The sequence below is a fragment of the Micropterus dolomieu genome, linkage group LG20, assembly GCF_021292245.1.
Source record: "Micropterus dolomieu isolate WLL.071019.BEF.003 ecotype Adirondacks linkage group LG20, ASM2129224v1, whole genome shotgun sequence".
In the NCBI taxonomy this organism is placed as follows: domain Eukaryota; kingdom Metazoa; phylum Chordata; class Actinopteri; order Centrarchiformes; family Centrarchidae; genus Micropterus; species Micropterus dolomieu.
The window spans coordinates 1,275,385-1,290,837 of NC_060169.1; the positions used below are offsets into that span (position 1 = coordinate 1,275,385).

Below are 15,453 nucleotides of genomic sequence, written 5' to 3' on the forward strand. Positions count from 1 at the left end.
AGATGAAATAAAGGAAAATCTAGGATTTTCATCCTCGCCTACTATAAAATATAAATTTAAAAGGCAATATCACCATTACAACCAAGATCCTGTAGATAATAATGCAATTGATCCTCCTGCTCCTTGACTACACTTGTAACTTATGAAAAGGCATTAAAAAACATTTCTGATGCAGTTTCTAAAGATATACGTTGACTGTTCACTGAGAGTTTAGGCAAGGCAAGTTTATTTGTATAGCACAATTTAACAGCAAGGTAATTCAAAGTGCTTTACATAAAACATAAAAGCAACAGGGAAATATGTAAAAGTTTAAAAGCACCATAAAATATAATAAAAGTTACAGTGTTGCAATCAGGGTTAAAAGAGTTAAATGGAAAATAATAAAAAGCTAAAAACACAGAAAAAGAAAACAGGACAGTTAAAGTTACAGTGCAGTGTAAATTATCAATCTACTAGTTAAAGAAATATCTTAAATATTTAATTAAAAGCAATGGTAAAAAGAAAAGTCTTCAGTTTTGATTTAAAAGAACTGACAGTTTCAGCAGACCTGCAGTTATCTGGGAGTTTGTTCCAGATATACGGAGCATAATAACTGAACGCTGCTTCTCCTTGTTTAGTTTTGACTCTGGGGACAGAAAGCAGACCTGATCCCAGACGACCTGAGAGGTCTGGATGGTTCGTAACGAAGCAGAAGATCAGAAATGTATTTTGGCCCTAAACCATTTAGTTCCTCTATAAACTAACAGCAGGAAGCCAATGTAAAGACCTCAGAACTGGAGTGATGTGATCCACCTTTTTGGTCTTATTGAGGACTCGAGCAGCAGCGTTCTGGATCAGCTGCAGCTGTCTGATGGATTTCTTAGGGAGCCTGTAAGGACACTGTTACAGTAGTCAAGCCGACTGAAGATAAATGCATGGATAAGTTTTTCCAGGTCCTGCTGAGACATTTTATTTCTATGTAGCCATGTTACAAATAACATAAATCTCCCCAAAACATTGAAATATGAATAAACATAATGAATATTGATTAGTATCTCTGTGACCGAAGAACAATAGAGGCAGATAAACGTAAAATAAAAGCTCCCACAGTGATGTGCGTTGTTGTGTCAGTACTACAAGTCAGCCACAAGAGGGCGACAAAGGCCGTGTGCTTGAATGGATCATTGGAGCACCTGTGACAGGTGATGCAAATAAACGGAAGCCGGCTGAAATTGGTCCAAGATGGCGCCCCGGCATTGGAGTAATAAATACAAGTGGTTTTTATGCAACTAACCCTGCAAAAACAGCAAAGGTAAGACGCAATTTCTAGTTGTAAATGATGATAAACTGTAGCCGACATATGTTGTTTTTGTCCTCCAACGGTTTCTATTGTGAGTTTTGGCCCCACAGTGAGTGATACTGCTGGGATCTGAGGAGTCTCAGGGTTGATTTGGTCTGTGTGGACACTGCAGGGTGAAGTGAGAGAGAGATCAGGTGTGTGTGTGTGTGTGTGTGTGTGTGTGACTGCACGCAGACACTGTGTTTTGTGGCTTGGTGTCTTGTTTTAGGTCAGTTGGTTGCACTCACTAACCTGGAGCTGGATGAAGCTCTCTGTGGCCCCCGGTACTGGGGGCGCTCGGGTCCTTGATCTGTCCCACGTTTTGAATGTGGTGTGTTCAGACTGAAAAGTGAAAAAAAACTCATAAGTGGACTGAGTATACGGGCCCTCATGTGAGGAGGGCCCACACAGATACTAGAGCAAATAGCCGTGGACGCCGGGAGGGGCCCATAGAGAAGGCAAAAGATTTTTGTGAGGCCCCTGTGGATGGTCACTATGTTGAGTAAAAACACTGTTGTTGATTGATTTGATTGATTTATTGTTAGGCCAACTCTCTTCATGCTGCACACACAGAACTCAGCAGATGGTTAAATGTTTATTAGAATATGATGACATCATGTATACATACAGAGGACCCATGAAATAATTCTGCAGTGCACTTTTTGAGTTTGCCTCTGGGAGAATGTGAACGGCAGTGACCAGATGGTGATGATAATATGGTTTTCATCTTCACATGAAAGTCTGACGTTTAGGAAACGGTGTGGCTCTCTTTCCTCTCCTCTGGGGCGACCACCTCACAGAGTAACTTATTACACTAGCAGCGTACAGTAACCAGGGGTGTTGGACTGGGGGGGCCCTCATGTGAGGAGGGCCCACACAGATTCTAGAACAAATAGCCCGTGGAGTATGCTTATATGCAGGGTTCAGATTTACGTGTTTGATACGTAGGCTCCTGGATAACGTGCTGAAATCTCTTCTATCAAAACAGCCTGCTCTAAAGTTAGTATGGATTTGGGACAGAGCTCTGCGGTAAGAAACACTTCAGCATCCAGATTCTTCCTTTAATGAATGTTCAGCTAACAAATACAGGCAGGTGTCGGTTTATTAGGTACACCTTGCTTGCTGGTCAACTGTAAGGTCGTTTGGAGGATGTTTGTGGTGCTGTTGAACTGTATATAATACAGAGAGGTGTAGCGCCTCAGTGGATTATTACCATACAGTTGAATAGACATTAGTTTTAGATAAGTGTACCTAATTAACTTGTGTGTGCGTGTGTCATTTTCCACTCAGACCCAGATATAAGCAGGGTGACCGCCTCACAACTTGGAACAGGTGTGGCAGGCCCAACAATAATAATAAATAATAACCATCATCTTTATTTATACAGACATGAAATGCAGCTTTACAAGGTAAACAAATAAAATCTATATTCCGATAATAAAATCAAAATGCAAGTAGAAAATCCAAAAAAACGCTGGAATACACACATTCAAACATAAATAAAATTTAAAATATACAATAGTGTTAGAATAAAAAGGTGGAATTAAAAGCATGTAATAAATTAGTAAAGTAAAAAATCTAAACACACATTGGAACATATAAAATAATTACAGTAGTGGGTAAAACTGTCTACAGAGGTTGTTTGTCTGATTTAAAGATCTGTGTCCGTTTCTGTGAGCTGATGAATAACACAAGTTCTTTGTATGAGGGCAACTCACCGTTGTCCCCTCCCACCCACTTCTTTCATTTACAAGAAATGTAAATACTGGTGACAGATATTGCCAATATATCTTTATCGGAATTTTAATTGAATGAGGTATTGATATCAGCTTAAACATATCCAGACTCCCACACTCGGTAGGTAAATTACTTTTTAGTCTTTTGTAATGAAAGTTGTTTCTGTGAATTTAGTTATGAATTTGTTTGCTTTTTGTTTCTTTACCAGACATGAACCAGGAAGAGGAGCTGCTGCTGTTCCAGGACAGGAGTCTTCATCAGTCCACTGCACTACAGCAACTCTTCACTACGGTGAGGCTTTTCCCCCACAGTCACCGATGGACGTCACATAACAAACCTGCATGAGTCCATTGAGCCAATCGGGAACAAAATACCTGGTAAAGTGTCAGCAGACCATATTTTTACTTAAGTAAAGTACAGATGTGTTATCAGCAAATGTACTTAACATATCAAAAGTTACGGCAGAATATATGATATTACTGTTGTAGTCGGTCAAGGTGGAGCTATTTAGCCCGTCGCAGGTTTTGTATGTGAATGACAGTGGTGGAAAGTACGACAACCTCAATATAGTACTTGAGTATTGCCATTTTATGCTACTCTGCGATATTTTTAGAGGGATGATATTGTACAGCTAGTTACTTTTCAGTTCGATTCAGATGCGTTTTCTTTGGATGCTTCTAATATTTCTGTACATTTACTCATGTAAAAGTTTGACTTGCTTGTTATGAAGTAATTTTACAGAGTGATTTGTTTTTTCTTTTTATGAGGTTAGTACTGATGCATTACCATGTAAACAGCATTTTAATCCTGTAGCCTGTCAAAGTGGAGCTAATTTAAATTGCTGCATGTAGTTGTGGGAAGTTTAATCTCTAAAAACATATGGGATGATGAATTATTAATCTTAACTGTCAGAAAAATGGAGGAAAAAGTACAATATTTCATCCCTAAATGTAGTGGAGTATAAAGTGAATGGTACGGACTTTCCTCACATTACTCCGTATTAGTCTTTTAAATGTTGAACGTGTCATTGCAGCGCCCTGATTTGTGTTCATTTCTAATATTAATTACTGCAAGTCCTTTTGCCAAATAGTGTCAATAAAAAGTATGTTAATGTAAAGTAAAAAAAACAAGAGAAACGTTTTTCTAGAGCGACTATGTTGACGGGTTGAGGACATTAAAATAATGCAGCCCAAACAAGCTTAAAATTCAGTTTATTTATTGAAACTAAAAAAAGAACACGCAGGTAATGATGTGACGCAAGCAAACAGAGGTACAGATAAAAATAATGCATTTGAAAAGGTCACTTTATTATTATTTATTACTTTTTATTATAAAACCCCGAAGATGAATTTAATGAACGCTACACTACTGCGATCCACAGACCTGCCGTCTGATAGAAATAATTAGTGTTTGGAGAATACACCAAAGCCTCGTCCCTCAGTGCTGATAAATCACTTATTTTGAAAGGTCGCTCGCTCACGAGGTCAGCACGCACACAGTTTGGTCACAATGAGCAATGTTAGCTGTGCTGCAGAGCGGCATAACATATCGTGAACCCCCCCGAGCATTCAAGACACAAATACACAAGTCTCATCCAAAGAAAAACACAGTGACGGGGAACAAAAATGTCTTCAAATCTCTTATTTCTCAACGCATCTCTCTGTACACGATTCTAAGCGTGATTAACCAGTATGATGTACGAGCTGTAGTGTTTCTGTTTAGCTTGAGATTGGCCACAGCAGCGGTAAAAGTCTTGACATCTGTGATCAAACGTCAGCTTTACAACTGATGCAAGTGTTCAGAAGGAGAAGAACATATTCGTATTAGTTTCCCTTTGAAAAATCAACAAGCGCAGCTTCAATCGGGAGGGGAATTTAAACTGCAACATTTACGCACACAGACCAAGAAGCAAAAGGGGTTTATCAGCTTTTTGGTCCATACTGGATGTGCTGGACAGTATATAGCCATCATTATAATCCGAAGCGGAGGGTGCTTTTCCACTTTTAACCGCTCCTTGCTTCCATTGAACAGTGAGCACCCTGAGCCCTGCGCACAACACTCATTGCTGTCATTACTTCGGTCTTTGGTGGGACTCTGATGTGTGAAGAAGCACCGACACTTGATCAACACCTTGTGAGCAGAACTCTACTGTATCTGGAAGGAAATAAAATGCAGCGTCTGGCTGTGAGGCAGGAGGTTAAGTCACCTCGAGCCCTGAACAGCCACGCTGCATTTTGTAGCTTTTAACTATTACACGACAGAAGTGCAAAGCTTTGTGCCTCTTTAAGCCCAGAGCTATAAATTCTCTTGGTTATTCTGAGAGAACCCCTCCTTCCTGTCTTCTGCTGCACGAAGACCAACAAAGGGATCTGAAAATGAGACAGGTAGGTAGAGGGATGGAGAAGGAAAGAAAGAGCAAAAGAAAGCCTGCCAGGAGACCTGAGGATGTCTCGCACTACGATGAGGTGAAGAGACAAAAGAGCGGAAAGGAACATGGATTTGAAAATGTTTCCTTCCTCTTTTCTTTTCTTGCACAAGGATAGGGACGCGGCTCATCTCGGCGGGCGTCGTCATTGCCGAACCTCCACGTAGTTGGCTGGGAAAAGGCCGTAGGCGCCTCTGCACACGCCTCGCCACCAGCCCTCGTCGATCATCTCGATGTTGGTGATGATGTCATCGGGGTCAAAGGAGATCTCGTCGTCGCCGGCTGAAACGAGACAGATCGATGACGAAGGAGCGCCACAAATTCAGTCCATCATTTAAAATGTAAAGACTTGCTGCTTTTGTTTTGGACACTGTGGGAGATTTTCTCATTTTATTAAAAGACCAAATTATTCTTTGCTCAAGGAAACAACTGGCACATTAATTGATAATAGAAACATTGCAGGTCCAATACAGCAAGACTGGTCATGACTTTTAGGTACATGTGAACAACATGTTGGACTGCCGTCAGACCGCCTCTGAGGTGCAGGTCTGAAAGGGGCTCCTGTTTGTGTCAGCTAGTTTTGTTCAAGGCTAAAAAGATACAACAATGAAAGCTACCGACCACGTTAACGTTCAACGCTACGTAAAAGCAATGCATTCATTTACTTTGCTCCCAGACGCAAATCCACTCATTCTGATCTTCTAGATGCGGGGGTGACTGAGCCAGTTTCATTTTGTGTCCCAGCTGCAACAGCTTTCAGTCTCACCTGCTTGGTAGTCGTACAGAGCCACCGCCGTCACCCCGAGGTCCTCGCCGTACTCGTACTGTTGGCCGTCTGCAAAAGGACGACGGTTTGTTAGTCCAAGTAAAGAGACTACAGACCGACTGGTTGCCAAGCTACGTTTATATGGTGCCGTTTATCTCTCAGGTAATTGGCTTGTTCAAGAGACTAAATTTTAATATTTGTTCTGAAAGGGCCCATTTTCACATTTTTGGGTCCAAATGAAAACGAGGTCTTGGATCCGCAGTGGAACGTATTCCTTCAGGAGAATTGCACCTTTTGTGGACCTCATTTTTGAAGGGCGTAATTGCCCCGAAGGAATACGTAGCAGCCGCTGCAGCTGCTCATTTCAACACCAAGATGTATAGAAATAGGTTCCAGATTTTTTTAAAGTTGTGTGTCCTGTATTTTACTACTTGGAGTATTCATAGCGTTAGTGTTGCTGAGGAAAGGTTGGTTCTTCAGTCCAGGCCTTCATGAATGTAGTTTTAATTGTAGGACTGTTGTATTGCGCTACATTAGATTTAGCTAGCTGTACATAATAAACTGAACTGCATGATGGACCAAAGAATTTTCTACCTTTGTGGACAATCAAAGTTTTACTCTACTGTAAATCTGTCAATCAAGTTTTTCTCCAAAATTAAACCTTTCTTAGTGAACAGCTGAAATGATTAACTGACACTTGTTTGAAAATTTCAACAATCAAAAGTGATTAATCCTAACGAGTTGTGTGTGGTCAGCTGGGATTGGCTCCGGCCCCCCGCGACCCTGTAAGCAGGATAAGCGGTTGACGATGGATCGACGGATGGAGTTACGTGTGAAGCATAAACGACAAATGTTTGCCTGTTTGTGTTCAACATCCAGGCAAAAGTCCCCAACAACACTTCACCTGCTGCTTGAGCCTCCACGGGGGTCTCGTAGAGTTCCTGGTCCTCCTGCGCTGCATAGATGCTCAGTGGCTCCGGCTCGTACAGCTGCTCTCCGTTCTCCTCAGCAGCATCGTAGGACGGTTCCTCTGTCTTCTAACAAGGCAAACATACACTCTGTTTAAGTGAGATCTTCTGCGTAAAGTACTGCTACATGTAAAAAAAAAACAGCTTCACTGTACTACTACCTTACCCCTAACTAACCAACCCTAACCCTGCCGCCACTAAGAGGTTAACTTAAATTCCACTGACAAACTAAAGGCAACAACCTGCATCTTTGTTGACAGGCTTTTCTACATTATTAACACGTGTGCTGTGTCATGATCGCCGCTTTTCTAAGTGAGAAGACTGAACACCGTCAACACGCTTGTCTGAAAGGGGCTGTACTCGCCACCTACTTTAAGCACATAACCAGTTCACCTGTGGCAGCATTTCCATTCCTTGTAATATCTAAAATATAAAGTCTAAATTCTTTGTCTTCTGCCTGAAAAGTTGCACTTTAAGCCCACACCACAGAAATATCCCGTAAAACCATGACTCACCTGGTGGGTCGGGGCGGCAGCAGGCAGGACTGGGGGAGTCGGGCTGGGACTTGCAGCAGGGACAGGAGAGGGGGCCTTGGGCGTCTGTTCGATTTTACGGCGAGCCTCCTCTTGCTCCTGCTTCTCCTTGGCCTGACGACGCGCTCGCTCCTCCTCTGCCCTCTTTTTGTCTTCTTCCTCCTTCTGCTTGGCGATGTTCTCGAAGCGGGCCTTGATGCTCCCCGTGTTGCTGCCAGCTGATGAGTGGAAAATTGGAGAATGAAGAAATGAAGAGTCGACGCGCTGCCTAAACTTCTGATTCTAACACAGCAGGCGTTAACGAATGCTTACCAGCCTCCACAGGTTTGGTTTTCTGGTAAGATGGACTCGGCTTCTCTAGCTCATCGAAAGAGCCTGCGCTCTGAACCACAGGGATAGAGACGTAAGACTGAGCTCTGTACACTTACTACACAATAACCACACAAACACTCCTTACCTTATCCATCCGGTCATTCTGGACACCAAATTTCCCTCCAAATCCTTTTGAATAATCTGGTAACAAACAGCAGATAAGTAAAAGTCACTTTGTTTTACATTAATGACTCAACCACAGTCGGCTTCACCAGAACTCGTTTTCCAGAACAGACCTTAAACAACTACAGGACTATTTAGTCCCGTTTAGCCTTTTCATTATTCTTTAGTATGGCACACTATTAGAGACATATCGGGCGCTTCTCTGGTCGGCTACAGTTCAGATGAAGCGGACTGTGGTTGGTTTCATAGGAACTGGGAAAGAGAACTGTTGGGATCAAGACGACGGGCCGATGAGCTCATGCAAACCTGTAGAGACGAGAAACAAAAAACTGAATGCAGACAGTGACGGCAGAAGAGCTGAGGGGGGAGTCGTAATGTAAGCCAAACAGTTGGGGTCAAGCAGCCATCTTGGCTCTCAGGCTTTGAGCATCAGCCATGACTGTGTGGTCACAGCAGGAGGCCTTGATAAAACGTACTGTGGCCGTACAGCAGCATGCATAAGGAAACAAACAGCATCATGGCAGCGGTAGAAACAGCAGGGATCGGGTGGGGTGGGGGGGGTAGAAGGATAAATACTGCTGTATAAATGTGGGAACTGGCCATGCCACAAGAAGACCTCTGCATTTCTACATCCAACCCGTGTTGTAGTTTTGTAGGATATTTACACTAAGCTGCATACCGACGGACGTCACCTGGCCCAAAACGAAAGCTGTCTGTAGCGGGAAACGGTCAAACTGTGCTCACTATTTCATTCAAGCAAATAACTAAAACTAACATGTAGATAGTTTCTGTTTTGTCTGCCACTGAAACTTTTCATCAATTCATCTATCTATTAGCTATTTTTTAACATGCATGAGAAGTCCTCCATTTTATTGAACTCATCTGCTGATGAATATCATGTGATATGATCAACAAATCTAGTAAATAGACCTCCTGGTGTGTTTCCAGGATCAAGGATGAACTTTGAACCTCAGCTTTTATTTTACATTTTCTACCAAAGAAACAGTACCAATATTAAATGTTGACCATCAGATCATTTTGATTAACTGAGACTTGGTTTCTGAAAAAATATTGGCGTTCGTCTCAGCAGCAGATGTCTCAAGCCAGAACCATCGGCATGGCAGGATGCTGCCAGAGGTGAGAAAACACCTTTTTTCTAATTTGCACGAGCTGAAAATGAGCACGTCTACATCGTGCATGTAGACGTGCTCATTGTAAATCGGTTGGTGCTGCACAGGTGGCAGGGTGTGGCACGGGTGGGGGTTTCTGACAGAAGGGGTCTGTGACTTAAAAGAAAACAGCCATTACTGAGGATGAGGAGGACGGTGTGAAGGACAGAGTATCAAGCTTGGAGCACGGATTTTGTTTTCTGGAGAAGGGTGGGTAAGGAGCAGGAGGGGGTTCTGAAATGGTGGGGTAAGGTGTTGTGTTCAGGGAGTATCTGTGCCTTTCTGGGACTCGTGCTTGGCCAGGCTCTCCTTGTGCTCATAGCCCAGGGCACACTGGTCCTGCTTCTCCACCTCTACCCCATACTTCCCTCCAAACCCACGTTTATAGTCTGCAACATAACACACAACCATGTAATATACACACACAGACAGACAAACATATAGAGAAAACGAGACACTCGAGAGGCCTTTCACGATTCACAAACACGCTCAGTGATGTGGAGACACAGATTTAAAAAGAGGAATCTTCTATTTTACATGATGTTGATGATGGATTCCTTTGATTAAAATCGCTGCAGAGCTCTTTCTAAACATGATCAAGGTCTGTGGTCAAAGCTCTACCATAAACTCTCTTCAGCAGGTCTGCTTCCTGCTTCGTGCAAAACCGTTTCTGCTGCAGTCACTTCCTCTCTCTGCACAACACAAATCTTTCCCTCCTCTGTACCTGCTTCATTTCTTTACTTGACCCCTCTCAGGGAGGAAATGGTGACATTTAGTGACTGTGGATATGTTGATTGACACAATGTCTACCACCAATTTATTTATTATATTTAAAAAAAGTTTTAGTGGCGTATTAATACACATCCCATTTGGCTGTGAACTAGAATCTAAACTTACATTTGGCAGAAGCCACAGGAAGACGTAAAAAATCTAGCCTTGTGTTCTACTTCTGTTTACATGAAGCTGTACACTGCTTGACACCTGGCCCAAAATGGAGACCATTTATAGCGGGACATGAGCAGGCTTTAAAACTCTTTCGTTTACATACTGGTACCAAAAAAAAACAACAAAAAGGCTAAAAATTCAAAACCACAAACCGGCGGAGAAGGGAGGTCATATCTCACATCTGCCCTGTCTGTGCTTCAGAATTCTCTCTCTCAATTTCAGTTTCTCTCAGAGAGCCATGCCTCTACTGCTGTCAGTTGGAGAGCGACAGAGGTTGTGAAGTGACTGGAGCTTTGGGCATTTTTACATGTTCAGTTGCTGCACGGTCAGATTATGAGTTTGGGAAAGTTGGAAAGTTGCAGATCAATGCAGGCCACACTTAATGTCTAAACTGTTCATCAAAAACCAAATAAAATGGCTTTTAGTTTTGACCACTTAGATGTTTTTTTTACTACTGCACTTACTCTAAGTTCCTCTGTATGACATCATCCGCTAAAAGCCTGACATGCAAACGTAAATCTGAGCTGTGGTTTCACTTCCTCTATTTTAGCCTTTTTTAAACCCGCAGATTGAGGAAGTTGTCAACCTTTGAAAGACCACATCCAAAGCCACAATAAAACCACATCAGAGCTGAAGTGCAGGGCTCAGGAGGAAGAGAGGTTTTACAGTAAACACACTGTGTGCTAAACTCAAAGCAGACAGCTTGTAAAGGCTGAGGTTTGGTGGGTACTCTCCCCGTTCAAAGGTCTAGAAAATGTCAAATGCAGAGTTTGATGTGCAACAATTTAAACAAGAGACACGTGTGGCTATCAGCGTTTCTTCTCCTTTGGTAGAAAACAGCAACAAAGGAAATATAAAGAAGCACTATGGCCCATATTCCACGTTTAGTCAGAAAAAGGGAAATTCCTTATAATCAACGACATACATCATTTATGATAGATTCTATCATCCAGTAGCTACTTGCTATTCCTTTGATATATTTACAATGAGCCATTGATCAAAACCTACAACGAGTACAGTAGTGTTGTAGTACTTGGTCTTGAGACCACTTTTTGATGATCTCGGTCTTGTCTCGGTCTGGCCGGTCTTGACTACAACACTAGAGGACAGTATACAAACTGACAAGCCGCAGCTGAAGGTGATTGGTGTTTAGCTGGTGTCGATTCTTCTCCCTGGTTATGAACATTAAAAACTGAAACCATCAGCTTTGGCTTACATTTGATGTGGCATCATAATTCTGACAAAGGCATTTGCAGTTTACTTGTACTTATACTTATTTGGGTATACACACACACACACACACACAGTCTCTCCCTTAAAACCCATAGAAACCAAATCAGAACCAGTACCTTTCTGGGACTCGTGGAGCTGTAGTTTCTCCTGGTGGTCCCATCCCAGCGCCGATTTATCCTGTCTGTCCGTCTGCACACCAAACTTTCCCCCAAAGCCCTTCACATAGTCTGCAGAAACACAACACAACACACATACACACACCGCAGACATTAACCACCAAACATGTTCCTGAAACCTAACTGTGTCTTCTGGTTGAATTACCTCAAGTAGGAGTGGATGATGTAGATAAAATTGTTATATTGCATCAGTGATAAACTGTATATTGTGATGCAGGGAATTTCTTGGTACTTCTATTAAGAAACTGGTTATATATAAAATAACCTGATAAGAATGTCTTGGCTAATCCAGTTATTTAAATATATATAACGGCATGGTGGTATAACTAAACCTCTACTAGTATCTCAGTATGCCACATCATATTGCCCTACCTGTAGAAAACATCACTAATATTTTCACATTGCACAGTGGGAATATTCACTAACGTCTGAAGAGCGCCCAGACGGTAAGCTCAAAATTAGAAAAGACTAAAAGGTGAACGTGAAAATGTGTAGACAGTCACAGATGTACAGCAGGTGATTCTTAGTAGGACGAATAGTTTTAAACAAATCTCACATTATTTCATTGTGCCAGTTTAACCAATTCGTGTCACTGGAGCAGATGCATGATGTAAGCACAATCAACAAATCATGAGTGCAGCACGAAAACAGACAGATGCGTCTTTTGCACAGTTTTAACACCGGTGCATTAAAATGTCTGCGCCTGTTATCTGAGCACGTTACCCAGTTATCACATATGCAAACCTAGGCAGTAAACAAAGCCTGGTGTATTGTGGGGAATTCGAGGTCATCTACACCTTTGACGTCAGCCCGTATCTGTTAAGCTGCAGTTGGCCAACCAGGCGGTAAAGTCTGCGCAGGTGTGTCAGACACAGAGCTGCACAGGCAAAGCTGCACCGCTGTGTTGCAACTGAAAGTCCAGACAAGCCAAGACAGACACGAGGGTGTGACTCAAGTGATCAAAACAGACTGCAAGTACAAATTCTGATGATTTGGAAACAAACTGAAGTCATTTTAATGGTTCGTAGGTTCATTTTCCATCATGGAAAGATTTTATTTTCATAAACAGACTATATGACCTTTTCCCAATATTACACCAAGATATGTACCGACTCAGTGCTCTCTGGTTTGTTTTTCATATCAAGTGGTGCATGAGATGATACCAACCTTTCTGTGACTCGTGCCTCTCCGTTTTGCCCTGGTACTCAAAGCCCACAGCGCTCTTGTCCACCTTGTCTGTTTCAACACCAAACTTGCCGCCAAAGCCCTTTGCATAATCTGCCGGTGGCCAGAGCAGAGGAGGGGGAGAAATAGGTTATGGCAGGAAAAGGTGGAGCACAGTTAAGCCATGGCACACATCTTTCACCACCAGATGTTTCTCTCCTCATGTAACAGCACAACAGACATAAAATGAGATTTGACTTTGGTGTAAATAAACAATATTTTCCCCCCAAAAAACGTCTGTTGTTTCTCTTATGTATGCATTTTGACTCACTACAGTTTATGCACGGTATCATGGGGACATGTTGTTTAGTATCTTTCTGTCAAAGTGTACATTTTTACATTTGACATATAAACTAAGAGCCCAATATAATAGAAAAGAAGAAAAAGAATCAGTCAACTGGAAGAAAACCGATACCTTCACAACAAAGGACATGTTTAAAGGGGAAAAAGTATACCCAATTAAAATATCCCACACCCCCAGAAAACCAGCTGGGTCATGCCCAAACACAGGGCAGGAGGCGCTGGCAAGTCTGTGCCAGTCACCTGATGTTAGATGAAGAGGGAGCCATAACACTTTCAAGGAAACAACATCTCAGAAAGGAAACCTACAACCAAAAAGTTCTTAAAGTCCTCTGAGGCAGATGTCTTGTCTTACAAACACTATAATAAAAATGTATTATTTGACACTGGGGCGAACAAACATCCCATCACACATGCAACTCAGGGAGCTCAAATGAAAACAAAGCCATTGTTTGCAACCTTACATAAGCAAGCAAAGGCTGAGGAATGAAGGAAGAGGAATAAGCGCAAACTGACATTAATCGTCAGGATCTGTGCTCACAGAGTCAGGCCAAGTTGTTTGTAAGAGTGCGTGTGTGTGTGTGTGTGTGTTAGTGCCCATCGATTAGCCACATTTTCTCCGTTTCTTTCTGGGTTAATGGGAATGCCCGTGGCAGGAAATCTCGACAAACCTTTCTGGGACTCGTGTTTCTCGGTTTTGCCCTGGTAATCGAAGCCCACTGCGCTCTGGTCAACACGATCTGCCTGCACTCCGTATCGCCCCCCAAACCCAGTGGTGTAATCTACACAGCAAAGCAGGGGGGGGCAAGGGTCAAAGGTCAGGGTGAAGCAGCATGGAAGCAGTGGTCACAAAGCGGCGGCCCAATTCCAAATTAACATTTACTGGCAGTAGCCAGAGCTACGACAGAATCAAAACACTTCACACAATCAGATCATGCTGTTTTTAAATCCAAGTTCCTTCCGCTGTGTTGTTCTGCTGCTGGAGCAAAAAGAAGGAGAACGGTGACATTAATGAGGAACCACTGGAATTGGGCAAATGTTCCGCACTTCTGTACAGAGTACTGTGGAGGGGATGAACGCAACACAAAGGTGATGGCAGTATGACGTCATGGGAATGCAGCCTTAAAATAGTGAACGCTAAGAAGCCAGAGCACAGGGTTCACTGTTCATACTGTACACAGTGCAGTGTGCAAGTATTAGGAGTAGTTCTGTTGTGGCTCTGTCCAGCACATTGGACCTCAAATGTGATGATGAGGATAAAATGCTGAATTTCAGCTTTAATCTGAATGTGTAACACACTCCTTTAAAGTCTGCACTTACACCTTGTTTCATCATCACATCTAATGTGCTGGAGTGCAGAGCCAAAGAACAAAATGCCACTTTCATATCACTTACAAACTGCGCTGTAACTTATAATATGGCAGGAAAACAAATGCATAACAGCAGCTTGATTAGCCAACACAATGAACACATTTTCCAAACACGGTCTGCCTGTACTGCAGGGTCCTGACACAGCAGAGATCAAGCAGCCTCTGATCAGCACAACAGGAGTGCATGTGGCACAGCTGGCCACCAGCCAGATGCTCATCAAACTGTGCCTGGAAAATATGTCTCCTGTAGGCAATTTGGAAAGCTTTCGCTGTTGACAAAGCCTAAATGGCTGATAAGGAAGTTAGTTCCATGGGATATGGAGGTCCACCAAACTAAACTACGGGTGATCTGTCTGGGCCCAACCCATCTCATCTTAAAGAGCTCATAGTACCTTGCTACCCCACCGGAGCGCAGAATGGGAGCCAGAGCGTTCAGCTATCAAGCTCCTCTCCTGTGGAACCAGGTTCCAGTTTGGGTTCAGGAGGCAGACACCATCTCCACATTTAAGAGTAGGCTTAAGACTTTCCTCTTTGATAAAGCTTATAGTTAGGGCTGGCTCAGGTGAGTCCTGAACCATCCCTTAGTTATGCTGCTATAGGCCTAGACTGCCGGGGGATTTCCCATGATGCACTGAGCTCCTCTCTCCTCTACTTTCTCTCCCTCTGTATGCAACCTCATCCCATTATTGCATGTTACTAACACAACTTCTCCCCTTTCCGGTAGTCTTGTGCTTTCTCGTCTCTCTCCTCTCTCCTATCACTTCCTGCAGGTTTTCTGGCTCTGGAGCTGTGGA

At 42.8% G+C, this 15,453-nt stretch overlaps 1 protein-coding gene across 5 annotated transcripts in view; it reads right to left on the reverse strand.

Annotated features, from left to right (window-relative positions):
- Nucleotides 1-4,249: 4,249 nt before the first annotated feature.
- Nucleotides 4,250-15,453, reverse strand: part of LOC123958716 (src substrate protein p85-like) — a 20,306-nt gene continuing 9,102 nt past the window's right edge. For 2 of the 5 annotated variants that reach the window (XM_046032268.1, XM_046032269.1), the window contains exons 7-16: nucleotides 13,961-14,071; nucleotides 12,933-13,043; nucleotides 11,706-11,816; nucleotides 9,690-9,800; nucleotides 8,205-8,260; nucleotides 8,060-8,129; nucleotides 7,730-7,965; nucleotides 7,151-7,283; nucleotides 6,247-6,315; nucleotides 4,250-5,762 (exon numbers count right to left, since the gene is read on the reverse strand). In XM_046032268.1, the coding sequence (XP_045888224.1) occupies nucleotides 5,626-5,762; nucleotides 6,247-6,315; nucleotides 7,151-7,283; nucleotides 7,730-7,965; nucleotides 8,060-8,129; nucleotides 8,205-8,260; nucleotides 9,690-9,800; nucleotides 11,706-11,816; nucleotides 12,933-13,043; nucleotides 13,961-14,071 (1,145 nt within the window). In that variant the 3' untranslated portion in view covers nucleotides 4,250-5,625. The remainder of the gene's footprint in view (nucleotides 5,763-6,246; nucleotides 6,316-7,150; nucleotides 7,284-7,729; nucleotides 7,966-8,059; nucleotides 8,130-8,204; nucleotides 8,261-9,689; nucleotides 9,801-11,705; nucleotides 11,817-12,932; nucleotides 13,044-13,960; nucleotides 14,072-15,453) is intronic. The other 3 variants (XM_046032271.1, XM_046032270.1, XM_046032272.1) reach the window with 3 other exon arrangements.